The sequence below is a fragment of the Notechis scutatus genome, chromosome 1 (genome assembly GCF_049901735.1).
Source record: "Notechis scutatus isolate UNSWTSFEM ecotype Mainland chromosome 1, rNotScu1.2, whole genome shotgun sequence".
NCBI lineage: Eukaryota > Metazoa > Chordata > Lepidosauria > Squamata > Elapidae > Notechis > Notechis scutatus.
In genome coordinates this window covers 163,150,227-163,170,759 of record NC_142009.1, presented here as the reverse complement: position 1 = coordinate 163,170,759, position 20,533 = coordinate 163,150,227, and the positions used below count along the sequence as shown (strand labels likewise).

The following is a 20,533-nucleotide window of genomic DNA, read 5'->3' as shown; positions in this document are numbered from 1 at the left end:
AGTGTTATGCTTGGAAGAAAATCTGGAGCGAGCACTAGAATACCAAAAAACTTCCCTAACATCATAATATGGCACTGCTTAAACCATCGCCTCCAACTTGTTTTAGATGACTCCATTAAGGACATTAACCAACTGAATCGTTTCAAAATATTTATTGACAAGATTCACAGTATTTTCCTTATATCCTGTAAGAGCCAAAATTAACTATTCGAAAAATCCAAACAACTTGGAATTGAAACTGTAAAGATTGGTAGAGTTTTGGGACCAAGATGCGCTGCCTGTAATTTAAGGTCAACCCTAGTTGTGTTGTGTGCTTATCCAGCGCTACATCAGTACTTTCATGCAAATGAAAAATACTCTGGTATGGCTACCCATCTTTAAAATATATATATTTTAAATGATTTGGCATTGATGATCGATATTCTCAACGAAATATCTCTTCTGTCAAATGCACTGCAAGGAAGAAATACTGACATCATAAAGGCAGAAAAACTTGTGCTGAGATCAATTAAAGCATTTGAAATGCTCAGACAGAGAAAGAGTCCCTACGAAAAAAAAAGGTTTGATGGATTAATTACTTCAGTAACTATAAAATTTCAGTTGTTCTAGCAGGATCTTACTGACATTTACTCAGTTGCCTCTTACAGCAAAACTCATGGTCTGTAAGAAGCTTACAAAGCATCAAGGGGATCTCATTATTGGAATGTATCAGTCTGAAGGGTACTAAATAATTTTCAAGGCATTGGATATACCATGGAACACAATGTAGAGTAGACCAGCAGTCGCCAACTGGTGGGCCATGGCCCACTGGTGGTCCGCGAGAAAATTTTGGTGGGCCTCAGAGAAATGTCACACCCAGAGCATCTACCCAAAGCAATTAATCCAGGCTGCGTGAGAACACAAGGCTGAGCTGCCCACATGGCCCGCGGGAACCCTCCCCGCCCACTCACTCCTTACCCGGCAAACTTGCCTACTAAATTGCTATTTTTCCTGTTTTTTTTCTTCCGACCATCAGCTGTTCTGCTGTGCCGGGAGATTTAGATTAGCTAAGAAGCAGGAAATGGTTGGATTTCTTGCTTTCTAGCTAGTCTTTAGATCCTCTGCTCTGCTTTTAAGCACAGCTGAACCTCCCTTAGGACTGAAGGTTCTATTATTCAGTGCAGACTCAAGGCAAGCAAATTTTATGTGACAGACTGAGCTAGCCAATGGCAGATAGATAGATCACTGAATGATTCTGTGAGCAACTCAATCTGCCTGCCTGCTTTGCCTGATTTTGGGTAAAGGTTGCTTTTTTAATAAAAAATTCAATGTTTATATAAATATTTGTAATATTTACATACAAGCCATGCCCAGTCACATGACCACCAAGACACACCCACAAATTAGGCCATGCCCACAGAACTGGTTAGTGGTCCCTAAGATTTAAAATTATGAGTTTGGTGGTCCCTGAGGTCCAAAAGGTTGGCGACCACTGGAGTAGACGGCCATCAACAAATGGAGAAAATAACAGTGAGACAACAACAGTGACATTACCAACAACTGGATGTCCCTACAAAATTGAGGGGAAAAAACAAGAAGAAAATGGGTCAAAGAAACTGCCAAGACACCTGTAAGGGAGCTGCAGGAATTTCTGGCAAGTACTGGTTATGTACTACATGTGACAACAGTCTCCTGTATTGTTCATGTCTGGGCTGTGGGATAGGGTGGAAGCCTTTTCTTAAAGAAAAATATCCAAGCAAACACCTACATGAAGTCTGACAAAAACATGCAGGAAAATGTGTAGTCTGATAAGACCAAGGTTGAAAGTTTTGGCCATAATTCTAAAAAATATGTTTGGTGCAAAAAAGTACACTGTGCGTCACCAAAAATGCACCACACTCACAGTGAAACATGGTGGTAACAGCAGTGTGCTTTGGGGCTGTTTTTCTTCAGCTGCAACTGGGGCTTTAGTCAAGGTAGAAGGAATTTTGAACAGTTCCGACCATCAGTTTTGGCTGAAAATCTTCATGCCCCTGCTAAAATGCTGAAGATGAAGAGGAATTTGACCTTTCAACATAACAATGACCCAAAGCATACCTCCAAATTAACATAACAATGGCTTACCCAGAAGAATATCAATGTTTTGGAATGGCCCAGCCAGTGTCTGGACCTGAATCCAACTGAAAAATTGTAGGGTAACCTGAAGAGGGCTGTGCACAGGAGATGCCTTTGCAATCTGACAGATTTGGAATGCTTTTGCAAGGAAAATCCTCATTCTGGCCAATGGCATCTTGGCACCGTTCTTGAGCCTAACCTGCGTTTTTCCTCAGATGAACTATAAATTTACACAAAACCCTCTCCTCCGTCGCCTGTGCATAAGGAACTGGAGTCTATTATTACAATCTAATACACCGACCCTTGACAGATACCGTACTAAACATCATGACCTTAGAGTCTCTGGTCTAGAAGAATAAAAGGAAATTGCCGGAAGTAGGAAAGCCACCGGAAACTACAATTCCCAGAAAACTGCGAGGACTTTTTCCGCAACTGATCCTTAACTCCGCCGGGGTTTGATTTTACTGTATGTGGGAAAGTAGCGTCATGACGCAAAGAAGGCGGGTCCGGCGTGAAAGCAAAGGGAAGTATTCGATCCTTTTTTCGTGGTTGGCTGGCTCAGTTGCGGCGGGGGACCTTCTTGGAGGACTAGCTCATCCCTTGGCTTTTTGCGGTTGCGCCAAGCGCTCCCAGTAGCGGCTTCGGAGCCTGGTCTACTTGGGGGTCGTGAGAGGTGGGAACGTCGGTGGGTCTGTCCGATTCTTCTTCATGGAGGCGGGCCTTTGCGCCCAGCCCTTGCTTACGGTGCCTGGCTTTCTTTATTGGCGTGAACATGAACTGGTAGTGGTGGGACCCGGCGGAGCTGGTTAGTTAGCGGGCTACTTGGCTAACGCGGGAGGGGCTGGCTCGCTGCCTGCTCCAGCGGCGGTCAGTCGATCTGGTGGGGATAGAAGAGGCTTTGGCGTCACCCCGCCATGAACTATCAGCAACAGCAGCAACAGCTGGCGAATTCTGCGGCCATCCGGGCGGAGATCCATCGGTTCGAATCGGTGCACCCCAACATCTACTCCATTTATGAGTTACTGGAAAGGGTGGAAGAGCCAGTGCTGCAAAACCAGATCAGGGAGCACGTCATCGCCATTGAAGGTAAGGAAGGTGTCCAACAATGTACCTTGATCGAGCCGTCAGCTTCTCCATACACACTTGACCTTTATCATCAAGAGAGGTGCCCAGGACCGGCGCTCCTCATATCTATGGGAATATTACATTTTTGTCGTCTTCCTGTACACGGTGGGAGCGGATATGATTTGATGTAACCGAACTTATTTCTCTGCAGATATTCGTAGTGGTCGCTCATATTTCCTTCTTGACTCTTTCCCTTATTTCCATATTAATGCAACAAAAATTATATGGATTAAGAACAATCTAGGAATTCACTCATGTAAAAAATTATACTTTATTGAATAAGCCAAAATTAAGATGAGGCAGAGTCCTTATAAAGTACAGTTTGCTTCACACATGTTAAGCTACTATCAAGTGTAATGTTTTGGTGCATTGTGCGAACTTGGACATTTTATAAACTTGATCTATTATTTATGTGCTTGCATATTACCCATTCCTGGAGGCTCTGGGAGGCTAATAGTGTCATCCATTCTGCTTGCCCCCACCCTCCACATATAAAAAAAATAAGGGTGGTTGCTTATTTGTTTTAATAAACAGCTTTGTTAATGAGTCTCTTGAGAATCACTACCTACTGGATTTTTGGTCCAGATCAGCTTTCAAAAAGATAACAAAGCTAATTTAGTAGCTCTAAGACTAATTGATGACTTGGAAGGATGGATGTGTCAGGCTATTATTTTGAAATTGCATAAGCACAGAATATTTTTTTAGGGGGTGAAGATGGGAACAAATAAACAACAACCGTATATACGGTATATGTATTTTTAACACTGCTAACCTGAAAGATGATGTTGCTGAATTTCTGACAAACTCAGAAATTAATTATACTAGTTCATTACACTAATTTCATCTGCTGACAATTTAGAGCTAAAATTCTTTAAGAACTATATGGAAGTAGCTCAGATTTTGCATACAAGTCTAATATGTAAGCAGATTGTTTATTGAAGATGTATTTGTTGGCTATCTCAACTTTTTAAAATTTTAGGCAGCATACAAATAATCTATATAAAGTAAAATGCAGAATAGCAAACAAGTAATAGAAATATTCTAAATAGTAAGAATTGGGGCAGCTCAATGACAGTAAATTGTTCCATAGTTTATCTCACAACATAAAAAGTGGAATGGCTGTTGATATTAAGCATGTGTCAGGATTGCAAAAGGTGCCCTGCTAAAGATGTGAGATGGAGAAGGCAAACCTGCAAGTAATTTGGACTCAAACTGTGTAAGATGTTATTAAATGAATATCCTAAATGGAGCCCCAAAGCAGTCAATAATCAACACAGCTTTTTCAAAACAGTAGTGATCAGGCACCTCATCAGTGATACAGAAGACTGTATCACTAGAATGCAATCTTGAAACTAGCAACACCTGTGTCACTGCTTCTTCTCCAGGAATTGGAACATATGGTTTATTATGCAAAGCTTACAGGAAAGGAGAAATACTCCTGAGTTTACTGGTGGCACTTTAGTCTAAATTTAGGATGGTCCTTTGGCGCCTACTTGTAGATGATAAATAACATGACTGTTAAGATGAAATGTGCGTTCCCACTGAATCATTCCTAGGGTGACAAACAGAAATCTCTAAATGATATTTCTGATAATGCTCAGAAAGACAGGAGCAAAACTTACTATAAGGTAGTTTGTTCCATTCCCAGATGTCTCAAATGCTTCAAAAGGCTTGGATTAGATACGTAGCTTCTCTTGTCCCTTATTTTCTTTGCTGCATGATGCAATTACATGGCTATATCTTGATTTTTAGTTGAACATGAAGTATGTTCTGAATTTTTGTGTTTGGGCCAGAAAGATCCAAAAGGCCTTCAAAGTTAGGTTTCAGAGAAAAGTCCTAAAGAATTTTGGGCAACTTATAACTAAAAACCAACATATTCAAAGAAATAAAGACAAAGGGCAAAATACAAAAAGAAATCTCAACAATAAGATAAAAATAAAGCAAATCAAGAAGGAGGCTCCAAAATCACCTTTCCTGAATAACATAAGGGATAGGAGTCACAGAAATGTCTAGAAGACATCATTCCAGAGGGCAGGAATTGCAACAGAGTACACTTCCTGGATCTTGCAGTATGACATTCTTTTAATTGATAGGATCTATAGCACATCCACTTTGTGGATGGGCTGACGCAAGTATACACAAAGAAACAGTTTGATGTAATAATTAAGGTGCTAGCCTAGAAGCCAAGAGACTACAGGTAGTCCTTGACTTCCAACCGTTCATTTAGTGACTGTTCAAACTTACAATGGCACTGAAAAATGTGACTTATGGCCATTTTTCACAGTTATGATCTTTGCATCCTCGTGATCCTATGATCAAAATTCATATGCTTGGCAACTGGTTCATATTTATGGGACAGTCCCAATGTCATGTGATCACCTTTTGTGAACTTCTGACAAGCAAAATCAGTAGGGAAGCCCGATTCACTTAACTGAATTACTAATAATCAACTACAGTGATTCGCTTACCAACTGTGGCAAGAAAGATTGTAAAATGGGGCAAAACTCAATAAATGACTCAGCAACAGAAATTTTGGGCTCAATTAATGGTCATAAGTTGAGTCATCATCTGTATGAGTTTTGGTACCCACCTTAGGCATGAAAGCTGGCTGGGTGACACTAGGCTAGCCACTCTCTCAGCCCAGCCCACCTCACAGGGTTCTTTTTTGAAGGAAAAATGGGAAGTGGACAGTCTTTCAATCTAGAGACCGCAGCTCATATTTTTAAATATGGAATCAAAGTTTGTAGCAGTAAGAAACAAAGTGGAAGAATTATTATTTTATTTAATTATAAAGTCATTGAACCAATTTTCTGGCAATTGATTCATTTTTATAAAATGCTTATACTAATCAGTTTTTAAATGAATAGTTTTGTGAATAATTGTAATTGATTTATTCAGATTTTAGCCAATGAAGGAAGTTATTGATTGTATTTGAATGGAACTTTCTATGTATATCAAAATGTGTTTGAAGTTTATTTAATCTTTGTTGTTTAAATGAAGATTTTATCTATTTTAAACATAGTGTATGGATAAGAATAGGATCTAGAAGTATCTAATATTTTCCAAACATGGTAAAAAAAACAGTGCTACTATTGCTGCTATAGACTTGCCTGAAGTCTTATAATATTTGACATCCTCAAGACAAATTCCAATGTATCTGAATGTAGTAAAATGACCCAGATGAACCCATGTTTGTGATGTTAATAAATCTGCTTTCCTTGGACAGAACATGATGAAACAGACTGGCTCAAGGTCAGCAAAAGTTTGAGACAAGACTGTATACTCTCTATATTCAGGATATAGAATGAAGGAATTCATTCTATATCCTGAATATATTTTGAAGAAAGTTGGATTGAAAGAAGATGACCATGGCATCAAGAAACAAAATGAAAAGCAGGTCTACAATTAACTAATGACAATAGGTCCAGGAGCTACCTTAGCATGGATAGTGAAGGCATTGAAAAATGATATCTTATCTGTGAAAATCAATCAGAAATGGCGGAAGAATCATTATCTGGTAGAATGGCAATGAAGGCCTCAGAAAAAGGCCTTTGAGTGTCATGACTACAAAATTTAGAATCATGCATTCTAATAAATTTTGGAAATAAACTCTGCAACAAATGAGAGATCAAACAGATTCCTGACCAACCTAGCTGACAACTTCATCAGTCAAAAGGTAAAGGTGGAAACTAGAGGAACAACTATATTGGACCTTATTCTTAACATAGAAGGGGTACATGTTGCAGGAACTTTGGGAGAAAGTGACCATGTCATAATAGAATTAAATATAAAAGAGGCATAAGCAATAGAACATAATTAAACCAGTGTTTTAGACTTTAAAGGAGCTGATTTTAACAAATCCAGAGAGACCTTGGGAAGGATCCCATGGATGAAAATCTTAAAAGGGAAAATCAACTCAAGGTGCTTTAGAAACTTTGAAAAATATGATTATAAAAGCCCAGTCCACTTCAATACCACTAAAAAGGAAAATAAGAAAACCAAGAACAAAGCAGCATGGTTGCACAAAGAACTCTCAGACCAACAGAGAGAAAAAGGACAAGTACAAAAAATGGAAAGAGACACATAACTAAGGCAGAATACCAACAAATAGCTTGAATCTGCAAAGATGAAGTTAAGGCTTTGAATGTAGTAAGACTTGCAACAAATGTCAGAAACAATAAAGTTTCCTTCAACACAAAAACCAAGAAAAAAGTCAAACAATTATTTTACTAATGGGAGAAGATGGCAAAGAAATAACAGGCAGTAGAGAAAAAACAGAAATGCTTAATTAGTATTTTACATCTGTCTTCATGCAAAAAGAAAACACTGAGATGATGTTGGAGTCTTAGTGGACAATTATTTAACTATGGCCAACAGTGTGCAACAGCAGCAAAAAAAAAAAAAAAAAAAAGCCAAAACACTCCTAGGTAGCATTAATAGAAGAACAGAATCAAGATCACATGAAGTTCTAGTACTGCTTTACAAAGTCTTACTGAGACCACACTTGGAATACTGCATCCAGTTCTGGTCACCAAAATATAAAAAAGATGTTGAGACTCTGGAAAGAGTGAATAGAAGAGCAACAAAAATGATTAGAGGGCTGGAAGCTAAAACATACAGTATGAAAAATGGTTACAGCAATTGGTTATGTCTAGTCTAATGAAAAGAAGGACCAGGAGTGACATGATAGCATTGTTCCAATATTTGAAAGGCTCCTACAAAGATGAGGTCAAACTATTGCCCAAAGCATCAAAAGGCAAGACAAGAAACAATGGTTGGAGACTAATCAAGGAGAGAAGCAACCTAAAACTAAGGAGAAATTTCCTAATGGTGAGAGCAATAAACCAAGAAATTGTTAGTGATGGAGCTCCATCACTGGAGGCTTTCAAAAAAAGACTGGACAACCATTTATCTGAAGTGGTAGGGCAGTGGTCCCAACCTTTTTTATGCTGCGGCCCGGTACCGGCATCAGCTGGGCGCCGCCATCTTGTTTTGATGAAAAAGTGCTTCCGGTGAGCTCACCGGAAGCACTTTTCATCAAAACAAGAAGCGGTGAGCTTTTCCAGGTAGAAATGGCTTTCACCCGGAAAAGCTCACCGAGTGGGCGCCATCTGTTTTGAAGGCTCCGTGAGCTTTCTACCCGGAAAAGCTCACCGGAAGCACTTTTCATCAAAACAAGATGGCGGCGCCAGCAAACCAGCTGCCCGCTAGGATTTGTTCCACGGACCGGTACCGGTCCGCGGACCGGTGGTTGGGGACCCCTGGTATAGGGTCTCCTGCTTAAGCAGACATTTAGACTAGAAGACTAATTCTAGTCTAAAAGAGGTCCCTTCCTACTCTTTTATTCTATGTTCTAAGAACTTGATATTACCCAAAATTAAATTTCTACTCCAATTGGCACCAATTCTAGTCTTGGACACAAACTTGCAAGACTGGCAAAGAAACATTCAATAGATTTATATGGAACAGAAAAGAAACAGAATAAGATTCAAAACATTGCAAGACTCAAAAGAAAGAGGTGAACTTATTTCCTAATCTTAAATTATACTGTGAGCAGTCTATCATAGATAAAATGAATAAAGTCCCCCCCAGTAGCAGAATATTAATTATAACCAATGGATTTTATAGGTATTTATATTAAAAAAACAAGGAAAGAATGTGAAGGGACGTATAAAATTTCTACAAAATTTATTAAAATACGAAATCTTCTAAAACCAAAAAATGATCCTGGTGATGTCATTGTTAATGCCACCATCAGATGCCTTTTATTTCAAGGACAACACTAGTAAGGAAGAATACTTAGGGGAGGCATGGCAAATTGAAAACCTATATGTGAAAACAGCTGATAACCACAAGATTGAAGAACAGGTGAGTGAACAAATTCTTCAGAACCTCTCCAGATAAGGAGAGCCAGAAATTATCTATGTGGATGCTGGGTGGCTGTTTTTTGTGAGCAGACTTCAGAACAGTGGTCTATAAATTTGAGTTCTGGAAGATGAAGGAATTAGCCATCCTGTAGGCAACAGTGGTCGAGTTTTTTAAAGCACACTATGTTGATAAGCCTCACTTTATAATCACTTTCAGAAATTGCCAAATCACCTTAAAGCTATTAGAGATCTTCAAAAACGGCAAGTTTGAAAAGTAGCTTCAACTCTGAATGAAAAGAAAAATAATTATAAGCCTAAGAACTTAAAACATTTGAGATAACAAAAAGGCAAATAAGATTTTAATCCAAGAAAGTTATAAATGGATTAAGAGTCCAGCTAAATTTTGAATATTGATTTTTATTATTTTATTATTATTTGTATCATAGGGATCAGATTTAATCTGGCTCTTAGGCTATTGTATATCATGATAAGTGACTTTATGATTTTAGAAACTGAACACTTGAAGGGACTAAAGATTCTAAGTAGATGGAAAAAAAAATACAAGCCTGGTTTTGGAACCTGCCCATTATGGTTATAGATCATAATGGTGGTAAAATAGATTGGTCACATGATTGACCTGATTTTACGACAGTTTTTGCAGCAGATATTTATTTGTTGAATTTATATTGCCACCTATTCGCCCATGGCGACTCGAGGCACCTTACAGAATATAAAACCACATTTAAACAATAAAAACTAACAAAAAGAATCAAATAAATTAATAAAATAGAATATAACAGAATCAGCCCCCCAACTCCCACCCCAGGCCCTGACGACAGCAGATCACACAAGCTATTTGATGGGCTCCATTCCGCTCTGGTTTCCCCAGGCCTGCTGGCAGTACCAGGTCTTCAGTGCCTTCTGGAAGAATATTAGAGTGGGGGCCATTCTAATCTCTGGGGAATGATGTGCCAAAATTAAATGAATCTGGAACACTGGAAATGATGTGCCTGAAAAACAGAAGCGTTGGTTTTCAGAAAACTGTTATAAAATGTGCCCATGTGATTGTGGGACACTGCAAACATTTCAGTCAATCAGAATAGAGCTGGAAGGAACCTTGTAGGTCTTCTAGTCCAGAGGTCTCCAACCTTGGCAACTTTAAGACTTGTGGTCTTCAACTCCCAGAATTCTCCAGCCAGACAGGAGCCTGGGGAGGAGGTACCTTGCCTGCTGCGAATGCCAGTGAGTAGGGAGCAGCCAGGGACCACAAGGCTACGCTGCCCTGCCTGCCCACCAGTGACGGGCCTAGAGTGGGTCTCCCTCCCCTGCCATCAGCCTTACTTTTATGGACAGCTGCAGTGAGCAGAGTGATGTGATCCCTGTGGGCTAGAATATAAGGCTGATGGTGGGGGAGGGAGATCCACTCCAGGCCCGCCGCACTTGGCTGTCAGGGTGGATAGGTGAGGGCTGGTTGGCGGAAGGCAAGGCAGGTGACACAGCCTTGTGGTCCCTGGCTGCCCACCAGCCCACAGGGCTCATAATGCTCCCCCTGGCTGCCCATGAAGGTAAAGTTGACGGTGGAGGAGGGAGATTTGCTCTGGGCCCACTGTGCTCTGCCGAAGGGTGCAGGCCAGCGGTTGGGCTGGTTAGAGGGAGAGGGTCAGCTGGTGGAGGGGTAATGTGGGCAGGACAGCCTTGTGGTACCTGGCTGCCCCCCGCACACTGGCAGCTGCGGTAGGTGAGGCGCCTCATCCCCAGGCCCTTGTCCATTTCCATCCCCCGGCAGCTAGACAAACCTAGGCAAAAAGCCAGCCCTCTCCACTTCTCTTGCCTCCACGGGTTCAGGCAGACGGTTGGGAGGTTGGAGCAGGTAAAAGTCTGAGCACACAGAGATCCAGGCCCAGCTGAATCCCCTGAGCAGTGAACCCAGCCCTGGCCACCACCACCTCGCAAGCCAGCCAGCCTAGCCTGAGCCCACTGGGCGCTCCTGGGTAGTCTCCCGGGGACCACACTTGAAGGGACGATCACTCCCAGCCCTGGAGAGGCTGGCAGGCAAGGCTGGTTGGCGAGGACTCTGCGTCCTCCCCTCCCCTCCCTTCCTGGCTTGCCAACCCCCACCGGCAGCTCTGGGCAGCAGTTCAACATTCCCAGTTGGCCCTGACCCTGATCCTCTGCCCTTTCCTTACTCCAGCTGGTGGCAGAGAGGAAGGTGAGCCATGGCTGAACCGCTGCCGCTCCCCCAGTCTGCATCTTGCACCTGTGGCTGCCAGTGGGGGGGCAGCAGCAAGGGAGCATGAGACTGTGCTGTCTTACATCATCCCTCCACCAGCTGGGCCTTGCCCGCCCTCCCAGTGAGGGCAGGGTGTGGGAGTGCCAGGCCATTGGCTGAGGGGAAGAGCACGAACAGTGCCAGGTGAGGAATTCCTGGCGGAGGGGTGAGGCAAGGCACCCCTTGATGTGAGTGACATCGAGTTGATCATGCCCACCTAGTCACACGACCACCCAGCCATGCCTACCCAGCTGGTCATTAAGGCAGAGAACCGGTTGTTAAATTATTTGAATTGCGCCACAGGTTCTAAAGGTTGTGAAGATTGACCCCCTTCCCCCTCAATGTTAGTTTAAAGTCCTTTTGATAAGATGTGCTAGTTGTTTCCCAAGTATGTTCTTTCCAGTTCTTCTGAGGTGCAGTCCATCATTTGCCAGTAGTCTTTCATGTAGATAATGGTCTGGGAAGCTGATGTTCTGTTGACAACACCAATTTTTAAGCCAGTGGTTTGTTTCTAAAATGCTTTGCTCCCTCATTGGATGTTGGCCTTTTGTTGAAGTATAGATGAAAACACCACTTGTGCTCCTAATTCTTTAACTTTCTTCCCTTAGTTGTTTGTAATCTCTTGTTATTCTTTTTAGATTCATCATTGTGTCCCCACATATAGGTGAAGAAAGAGGTAGTAATCCATTACTAGTTGATTGTTTTAGTAAAGTTGTCAGTTACATCTTTGATTTTTGCTCCATGGAGACAATATACCTCCCTAGATTTTTGTTCCCCTAAGAATTAAATCTCCTATTACCAATATTCACTTTTTTTTTTTCCTAGAGAAGAGTGGAATACTTTTCTTTCTGTTGAAGAATGGTGGGTTGTGCCTCTTGTTTAGAAACTATTAATGAATGCTGTTTTGTGAGTGTATGCGTATTTTCTTTGAGGGGAAACTATGAATGGAATTGTTTAGTTCCAAAGGGGCTTCATTGAAGTGGGCAAGGTTAGATAGTAGGGGCTTTGTTATTGGTTGTTGTTTACTTCTAAATGTGACATGTTTCCATCGGTCTTGCTCTTTAGATACTTATGTAGAGTCATTTTTTACAGAAGCTATTTGTGTTCAGTTTGGATGGTTTTTCTCTTTATGTTCATATATAGTGTCATTTTTTAGAAGCTGTTTGCTCCCTATTGTATTACTCCCAAACTTTTCTGGATGTTTTGCTGACACCAGTATTGTGAAATTGATGTTTTATGAATTTGCTTCTACATAAGAGATGGGATATGAGATCAAGAGATATTTGTAATCTTATAGAGGGGTGAAGTATTCCCAATTTGTCTGCGCTTGTGATGAAGGTTTGAAATAACTTTTTATATGCGTCTTTTGTTTTTCTTTATTCTTTTTTCTTGTACTTTTAATTCTTTTTATTCTTTTCGTTAGTTTAGTGTGTATTACTTTTTATTATAATCAAAATCTTTAAATCCATAAAGATTTAAATCTTTAAATCTTAATCTTCAGCAGATTAAAGATTAAAATATTTAAAACTTTATCTTTAACAAATCATTACCTTGGTAATCAAAGTCTTTGCTGTAATCAATCAAAATCTCTAATAAAATTATGTAACATGTTAGGAAAATTTAATCACAGCAAGTCCTCAATTAACAATTAAATGGTTGTAATTTAATGATGTAAACTCTCACCATGTGTGAGTTGGGCAGCCATTTAAATGTGTTCCATAAATAAAATAAGTTTAGTGGCTGTACAGTGGATTGAGGTGCACAGGTAAAAATAAAGCAAGTGCGGAGATGGAGAGGTTGAGTTGTTTATCTTCAGACAGTTGTAGCCAGGCCTTGCACACTCCAACACCTGCCTTGCCTTGGCAGCCCACTTCTGCAGCTGCTTGCCACTGCTTGTGTGTGATGCCCCTGGCCTCTATTTCGCCATCAGAGGCCTTCAAAATTGATCCGGAGCTCTGTTATTGGCTGCAGAGGCCTTTCCTGAAGGCCTCTGATGGCAAAACAGAGGCCGGGGGCAATGCACGTGTCAATCCAGACCTCGTTTCTTGGCTGCAGAGAAAGTCTCTGATGGCAAATGAGGCTGGGGGCCATTGTGTGCGTCAATCCAGAGCCCATTTCTCAGTTGCAACAAAATGGAGGCTGGGGGCAATGTGCACATACAGCAACAAACGGCCACAGAAGAAATGGGCTGGTAGCAGGCTCATGCTGGGCAGGGCTGCTGCAGCGAGGTGAGTCAGTGGAAGACATCCCTCCAAAATAAGACCTGGTGCCATTTTAATGGCAAAAATATATAAGACTGGGTCTTATTTTTGGAGAAACATGGGTAGATATTTATATATTCATTTTGGCAGTAGGAATGAACATAAAAAGTAGGATTTAGACCACCATTTTGCCTGTATCTCTCATGCTGCCTATAGTAATTTCATTTTGTTTATTTTCAATAGTTTGATTCCATGTGGATTTTAAAGTAGGGCACAGATGCATCTTTTGTATTTAATATATGTGCATAATTATATGTGTAAGATTATTGTAAATAATTCATGTAAGATGGGAGAACTTGGTATTTTATAATGAGATCTCATGGGCAAATCTTGAATGCTTTGCCCTTTTCAAATTACGCTGCCTGTTGGACAGAACGTAAAACTTCCATTAAAATTAAAACTTAAAAATGAAACGGAAGAAATGTCATATAAATTGTAATTCATAATTCTCATATGAAAATTTATTACCCCTTATCCAGTGTTTACTGCTTTTAGGTAGGAATTCAGGGAAGCACAGAGTCTTAAGCATTGGCTCATGAAACTTTAAGATAACATTTAACATTTAACATTTAGGGAAATACTGACTTGACAAACTTCACATGAAAATGTTACTTTTTCCCCCAAGTTTTATTTGTTTTATTAATTAATTATAGTATATAAAAACCCCATTTCAAACAAACTGTGTTGTCTGGGTACAATTGTTTTTAGGTGATCAGAATCAAGGTGTTTATAATAACATTTATCACAATAACATTAATACTCTAGTAACAATAATATTTTGTTTGTCCATTTTAACACATTTCCATTTTAACATTTCTCCTTTTTATGTCCCTTTCTTTCTAACTTCTGTTTTTATTGTCTAGCCATCGATAGAACGAGTCCCATGTTAAAAAGTATATTCATATTCCTTCGTTGTCCTTAATAGTAAGCATTAGTCTATCAATTTCTGCACATTCTAGTATTTTCTTAATTACATTCTCACTTGTTGGGATCTCATCACATTTCTACTGTTAAGCATATACAATTCTAGCTGCAGTTAGTACATGTAAAATCAAGTATATAGTCTCTTTATCGTATTTTTCTGGCAGAATGCCCAATAAAAATATTTCTGGTTTCATGTCTATATGCTGTTTTATCATTTTTTCCAACCAGTTATGTATTTTTGTCCAATATTTTTTGGCTTGTGGACATGTTCACCAGATATGGTAATATGAACCAGGTGTTTGATTACATTTCCAACATTTAGTAGATCTATCCTTATCCATTTTCACCAATCTTGTTGGCACAAAATGCCATCTGTAAAACATTTTATACAAATTTTCTTTATATGCAGTTGACATAGTGAATTTAACATTTTTATCCCACAGTTTCTGCCATTTGTCCAGTTCCATTGCATATCCAAAATTTTTAGCCCAAACAATAATTGTCTCCTTTACCTCTCACTTTCAAGTTTAATACCAAATAAATAACAGTGTATTTTCTTTATCAATTTTTCACCTGTTTCAGTTAATATCTGGTCCAATTCTGTTGATTCTTTATTAAAACCATACATTTTAGCATCTTTTTCATATCGAGATTGTGTCTGCATTTGTGGCCACTATGTAATGTCTATCCCTTGATTACTAAGTTCCTGCTTGGTTTTTAATTCCCCTTTTGCATTCAAAATATCTTTATATCTTACAATTTTTTCCATATTAATAACATTAGGATGTATCAATGCTACCATTGTGGAAAGCCAGACTGGTTTTTTCAAGTATGTTATTCTTTCATTTTAAGCCATACTGATAACAGTGCATTTTAACATAATGTCTTTCAAAATACCATAGGAAAGCCTGCCAGCCTAGTTGAAGGCCATGCCCCTCTAAAGTTAATAGTCTTTTATGCCTCAAATTAATCCATTCTTTCACCCAAGTTAATACTGAGGCCTGGTAACACAATTCCCAATCTGGCAGCCCAAAGCCCCCTCTTTTTGGAGTCTTGCAACATTTTCAAACCTATTCTTGCTTTTTTCTCTAGTCAAATATATCTTAATATTATCTTATTTAATTTTTCGAAATACCACCCCCTTACTTTTATTGGAATTGTTTGAAATAAATATAATAGCCTTGGTAGAATATTCATTTTTATAGTAGGTACTCTTTCTGTTAATGATAATTGCAAATTTTTCCATTTCTCCAAATCTAGTTTAATTTGTTTCATCAATTTCATATAATTATCCTTTTTAATTGTTTCACATTTTGTTGTTAACTGTATTCCTAAGTAACTTCTCTTTTTTGACTATCTGCATATCAATTATTTCTACCAACACTCTTTTTTGTGTATCTGTGAGATTTTTAATTAAAATCTTTGTCTTGTCTTTATTTATTTTCAATCCAGCAACTTCTCCATACTCTTCTATCTTTTTAATTAACTTCGGTCCAGTTTCTAATGGGTCTTCTAATATAAAGTCCAAGTCATCTACAAACGCCTGTAGCCTGTGTTTCTCTTTTTTAAATTTCCATTCCTTTTATTTCTTCATCTTGTCGAATATTTCTACCTAATACTTCCAGAGTCAGTATAAATAGCAGAGGGGACAGTGGACATCCCCGCCTAGTGTCTTTTTTTATATCAAAATTCTATATCATGTCTCCATTTACCATTACTTTGACTGATTGTTTATGATATATTGCTTTAATCATCTTAATAAATCTCTCCCCAAAGTCCATATATTTTAATTGTAATAGCATAAATTGCCAATTAATGTTATCAAATGCTTTCTGTGTGTCTAGAAAAATCAATGCCATTTGCTTTCCAGGATGTGTTTCATAGTACTCCAATGTATTCAAGATCATTCTCATATTGTTTTTGATCTGTCTCTTTGGCAAAAATTCATTCTGATCTGGATGTATAAATTCAATCAAACTCCTTTTTAATCTCTCTGCTATTATTGAAGTATATATTTTATAGTCTGCATTCAATTCAATAAAGATATTGGCCTATAGTTCTTTATCTGCATTAAATCTGAGTCATCTTTCTGCATAACAGTAATGTTTGCTTTCACCCATGAGTTAGGTATTTTTACTTCTAGCAGAACTCCATTATAAACTTCCAACATCACTGGGCCTAATGTATCTTGTAACTTTTGATAAAGTTCTGCCGGTAACCCATCAGGCCCTGGCGTTTTATTGCCTTTTGTCTCTTAAGCACTTCTGTCAATTCCATCATAGTTATTCTTTCATTTAACATGACTTTGACTGTTTCAGGTACTTTAGGGAATTCATATTGTTCCAAATATTGTTGTATTTTATTTTCTGGAATTTTCTCCTGATCATACAATTTCCCATAATACTCTTTTATTATTATTTTTATATCCTCATTTTGGTAATAAAACATCCCTTTCTTGTCTATCAGTCGATGTATCATTTTCCCCTCTCCTTTTTCAGTTTATATGCCAACCATCTTCCTGGGTTTTTTACATTTTCAAAAAAAGTTTTGTTTTACATTTTTAATTTTTATGCCAGTTCATCTTTTTCCAATAGATTCAATTCGTGTTTTATTAAATCCATTTCATTTTTTAGTTTCTTTTATTGTGCTTCTTTCTGTAATTCTGTTTCTAATCTTTTATATTTTTCCTTTAACATTTTCTTATTTTGTTTCTTCTTGTTTTTCTTCCCCATGTAAGTTATAACTAGTCCCCGAATATATGCTTTAACAGTATCCCTTACAGTTTGCAGCGAAATCTCTCATTTCCTATTCTCTTTTAAGAAGTCAAATTCTTTTTCTATATTTTGTATAAATTCTTTACCTTGCAATATCGTTTGATTTACTTATGACTGTACTAGCTTGATACCCATGCTTCACTATGAAACTGTGTGGTCAGGCTTAGTTTTAACCCTAACCCTAACTCTTCCCCAGAGGTTCTTTGGGTTTTTGCAGACACTTGTCATGGAATTTCTTAGTTAACCGCTCTGCTATCACATCTGTAGTCTTCACCCAGATAGTTTGTGAGAGCAGGTAGCCTTTCCATTTCACTAAAGACTGCAGATTCCCTTTATATAATCTAGAATGGGGGTGTAAAACTCAAGGTCCGCCAGTAGGATCTGGCTCATGGGTTGCTTAGATCTGGCCTGCAAGGCTGCTCTGGAAACAGCCAAGGACCTGCCTATGGTGCCTTGGCCTCGGCCGAGCCCTGTTTTCTCTGATGAGTGCTAGCAAAATAAACTACAACAAAAGTGGCATTTGATCACAAGGCAAGGAGGCATCGAGAAATGTTTCCCCTTTTGCATTTGAGCATCCAAAAATGAACAGGAAAGGAGAGAGAGAAAAGACAAAAAGAAGGAAAGATGGTAAGAGAGCAAGGAAGAAAAAGAGGAAGGAAGAAGAAAGAAAGAATGAAGAGGAAAGGAAAAAGAAGAAAAGGGAAGAAAGGAAGGAAGGAAAGAAAGAAATATTATAATGAGAGGGAGGGAGGGGCTGAGGAAGTCTTGCCTTAGCACTTGGCCACCAGGAGCTCTGCTGCCCTCTCCTGGTGGTCACCCATCCTATCGCTGAAGATGCTTTGGTTACAAAGCTGGGTCTCATTGTGTGGAATGGGTCTCCCCCTGACCCACACACTTTGCCCTCCCACACACACCATGAGCAACCTCGCCAAAGAGAGTGAGCACAGCAGCAGCAGTCTGGAGGATGTAAGTGCAGCTGGGCACCTCCTCGAAGCAGGGCTGGGTTGGGCTGTGGTGTCCCAGTGCTCTTGGAGCTCTAGGGTTGGGCTGGGTGATTGCCTTTCACTGCCTAAAGCTCTGGACAGCCACCCAGGGGACCACCACATGTCCTAAGTGATTGCTAGGCTCCCCTGGAGGGCAGGTTTGACGCTCTCCCTGGTCTCGCCTTCCTCTACTGGGGACAGTCTTGAGTATTTCAAAAGCTTTTTGACACTCTAAGGTCCAGTTTAGTGGTTGACTCAGTCATGTTTTGACTCCCCCTCCCCTTTTTAACAGTTCAGTGATGGGGAGGGCTATCTCAGTGAATGAAGGGATGAACTGCTGTAAAGTTAATAAATCCTAAGAAGCTTTGAAGCTGTTTGTGGGTACAAGGGGCTTGCCAGTCTAAAACGCCTTTGACTTTGCCAGGGTCCATTTCCGTTCCTTCGCTAGATACCCGATAGCCCAGGTAATCTAGGCAGGACTTGGGAAATTCATATTTTGAGAGCTTGGCTTATAGTTTGGCTGCCAACAGCTTTTTTAGCACCTGATGTACTAGTTTAATGTGCTCTTCTAGGGTCTCAGTGAAGATGAGAGTGTCAATACACGAGGATTCCCTTGTAGAGGTGCTCATGCAACACCTCATTAATTAGTTGCATAAACACCTCAAGGCTTTCTTGAAGGCTGAATGGCATTACTTCGAATTGAAAGCTTCCTAGGGGGAAATTGAATGCATCCCCTTCCCTGATCCACACTCAGAAACATGCCTCTCACAGGTCTAGCTTGGCAAATACCTTTCCTTTTGCTAGGTGGGCTAACAGGTCCATCATGAGAAGGAACAGATTTTCCATGCACATGGCATTAATTCTCCTAAAATCAACGCATAATCTCATCAACCCATCCTTTTTCTCTTTGAATCGGACCGGAGCGGCTACCCTTGATTTTGTGGGCTATATGGATCCCCTTGCTAGGTCCATGTCAATGTTGCCATGTCCCCGTTGGAATCTGAATCTGTGGGGGAAGATCACCTGGAAAAAGAAATGCCAGATATGGAGAGAGCAGCTCCGTTGGCCTTGGAAGAAACTGGGGAAGGGCAGAGTCAGTCCAGGCAAGGTTTTTCTGAGGTAGTAAGGCTTCCAGGCAGGGAGGAACAGAGGCAGGAGGAACATGAGGGACAGAGCTCAGGTGAGGAGCTAGGATCACCCCCTCCTGATGCAAGGGCTCGGCAAGTGGAGAGGCATGATCAGTGCAGATGGAGCAATCTAGATGTGAGGAGAGTGCCCTGCCCATCTTCACAAGGCACATCGAGCAAGTGAGACTTAAGGAGGCGCTGTGGGGAGGGGCATTTGGCAGGAACAAACACTGAGTTTCTGAAGTATTGTGTCGATGTTTGAACTAGCCAAGAGTCCTTGCATTTCGGTGGGAGTTCTAGACTAATTACCTGGGTCTTTTGTTCCTTGAACTCCTTGATTTGCCAAATACCTTTGGATTTATTGCCGAGCAGCTTTGGTGCAAACAGCGCTGGGCTGGACTAATTGCAACCAGAAGCTGCTTGAGGTTTGTGTGGGGTTTTGTTATCATTCTGCTCGAGACTTTCCAGAAACGTGGGAGCATTTGGGGAACTTTAGAGCAATAAAGGGGCAGTTTGAACTGCCAGCTGTTTGTGTGATCTTTGTACCGTGCTCTGGGTCATCACAAATGTACTTTCCTTTCTTTCATTTCTTTTGAGGTTATGTAATACTTTTTTGGCTTGGGTAGTTTCACTTTGGGCACAAATTCAATGGCACAGTCTTTGGGGTGGTGGTGTGACGTAAGATGTTGCATTCTTCTTTGCTGAAGGCTCCTGCTAGGTCCTGGTATTCTTTGGGGATGTGGGGTGTCCCTGGGGTTTGCTCCGACATAGCTTTGGTTTTTTTCATCTTGCTTAATGACATTCAGCCATTGGTCGGTTTTCCCTGTGGCTGTGTCCAGAGGAGGAAGGGAACCTAGTCCCAGTCTGTTTTCTGCTGCCCCCTTCCCACCAGATGGTCGGGCCACACTTGTCTAGCCACACCAGCCTTAGAATCACCGCTTCCGTCATTTTTGGCACCACTATGAAGCAGATGAGTTCCCAGTGTCTGCCCATCTCTAGCCTGACAGGTACGGTGAGGAGTGTGGCAGGGGCTGCTCCTATCAGCCACACTCCTCACCGCTTCCCCATCAAGGCAGGCAGTTACCACTCGCACCATAGCCTGGTTGGTG

At 40.3% G+C, this 20,533-nt stretch overlaps 1 protein-coding gene across 4 annotated transcripts in view; it reads left to right on the top strand.

Annotated features, from left to right (window-relative positions):
- The first annotated feature begins 2,592 nt into the window (after positions 1 to 2,592).
- AGAP1 (ArfGAP with GTPase domain, ankyrin repeat and PH domain 1) overlaps positions 2,593 to 20,533 on the top strand; it is a 392,866-nt gene continuing 374,925 nt past the window's right edge. For 2 of the 4 annotated variants that reach the window (XM_087949347.1, XM_087949345.1), the window contains exon 1: positions 2,593 to 3,180. In XM_087949347.1, coding sequence (XP_087805473.1) covers positions 3,009 to 3,180 — 172 coding nt within the window. In that variant the 5' untranslated portion in view covers positions 2,593 to 3,008. The remainder of the gene's footprint in view (positions 3,181 to 20,533) is intronic. The other 2 variants (XM_087949346.1, XM_087949344.1) reach the window with 1 other exon arrangement.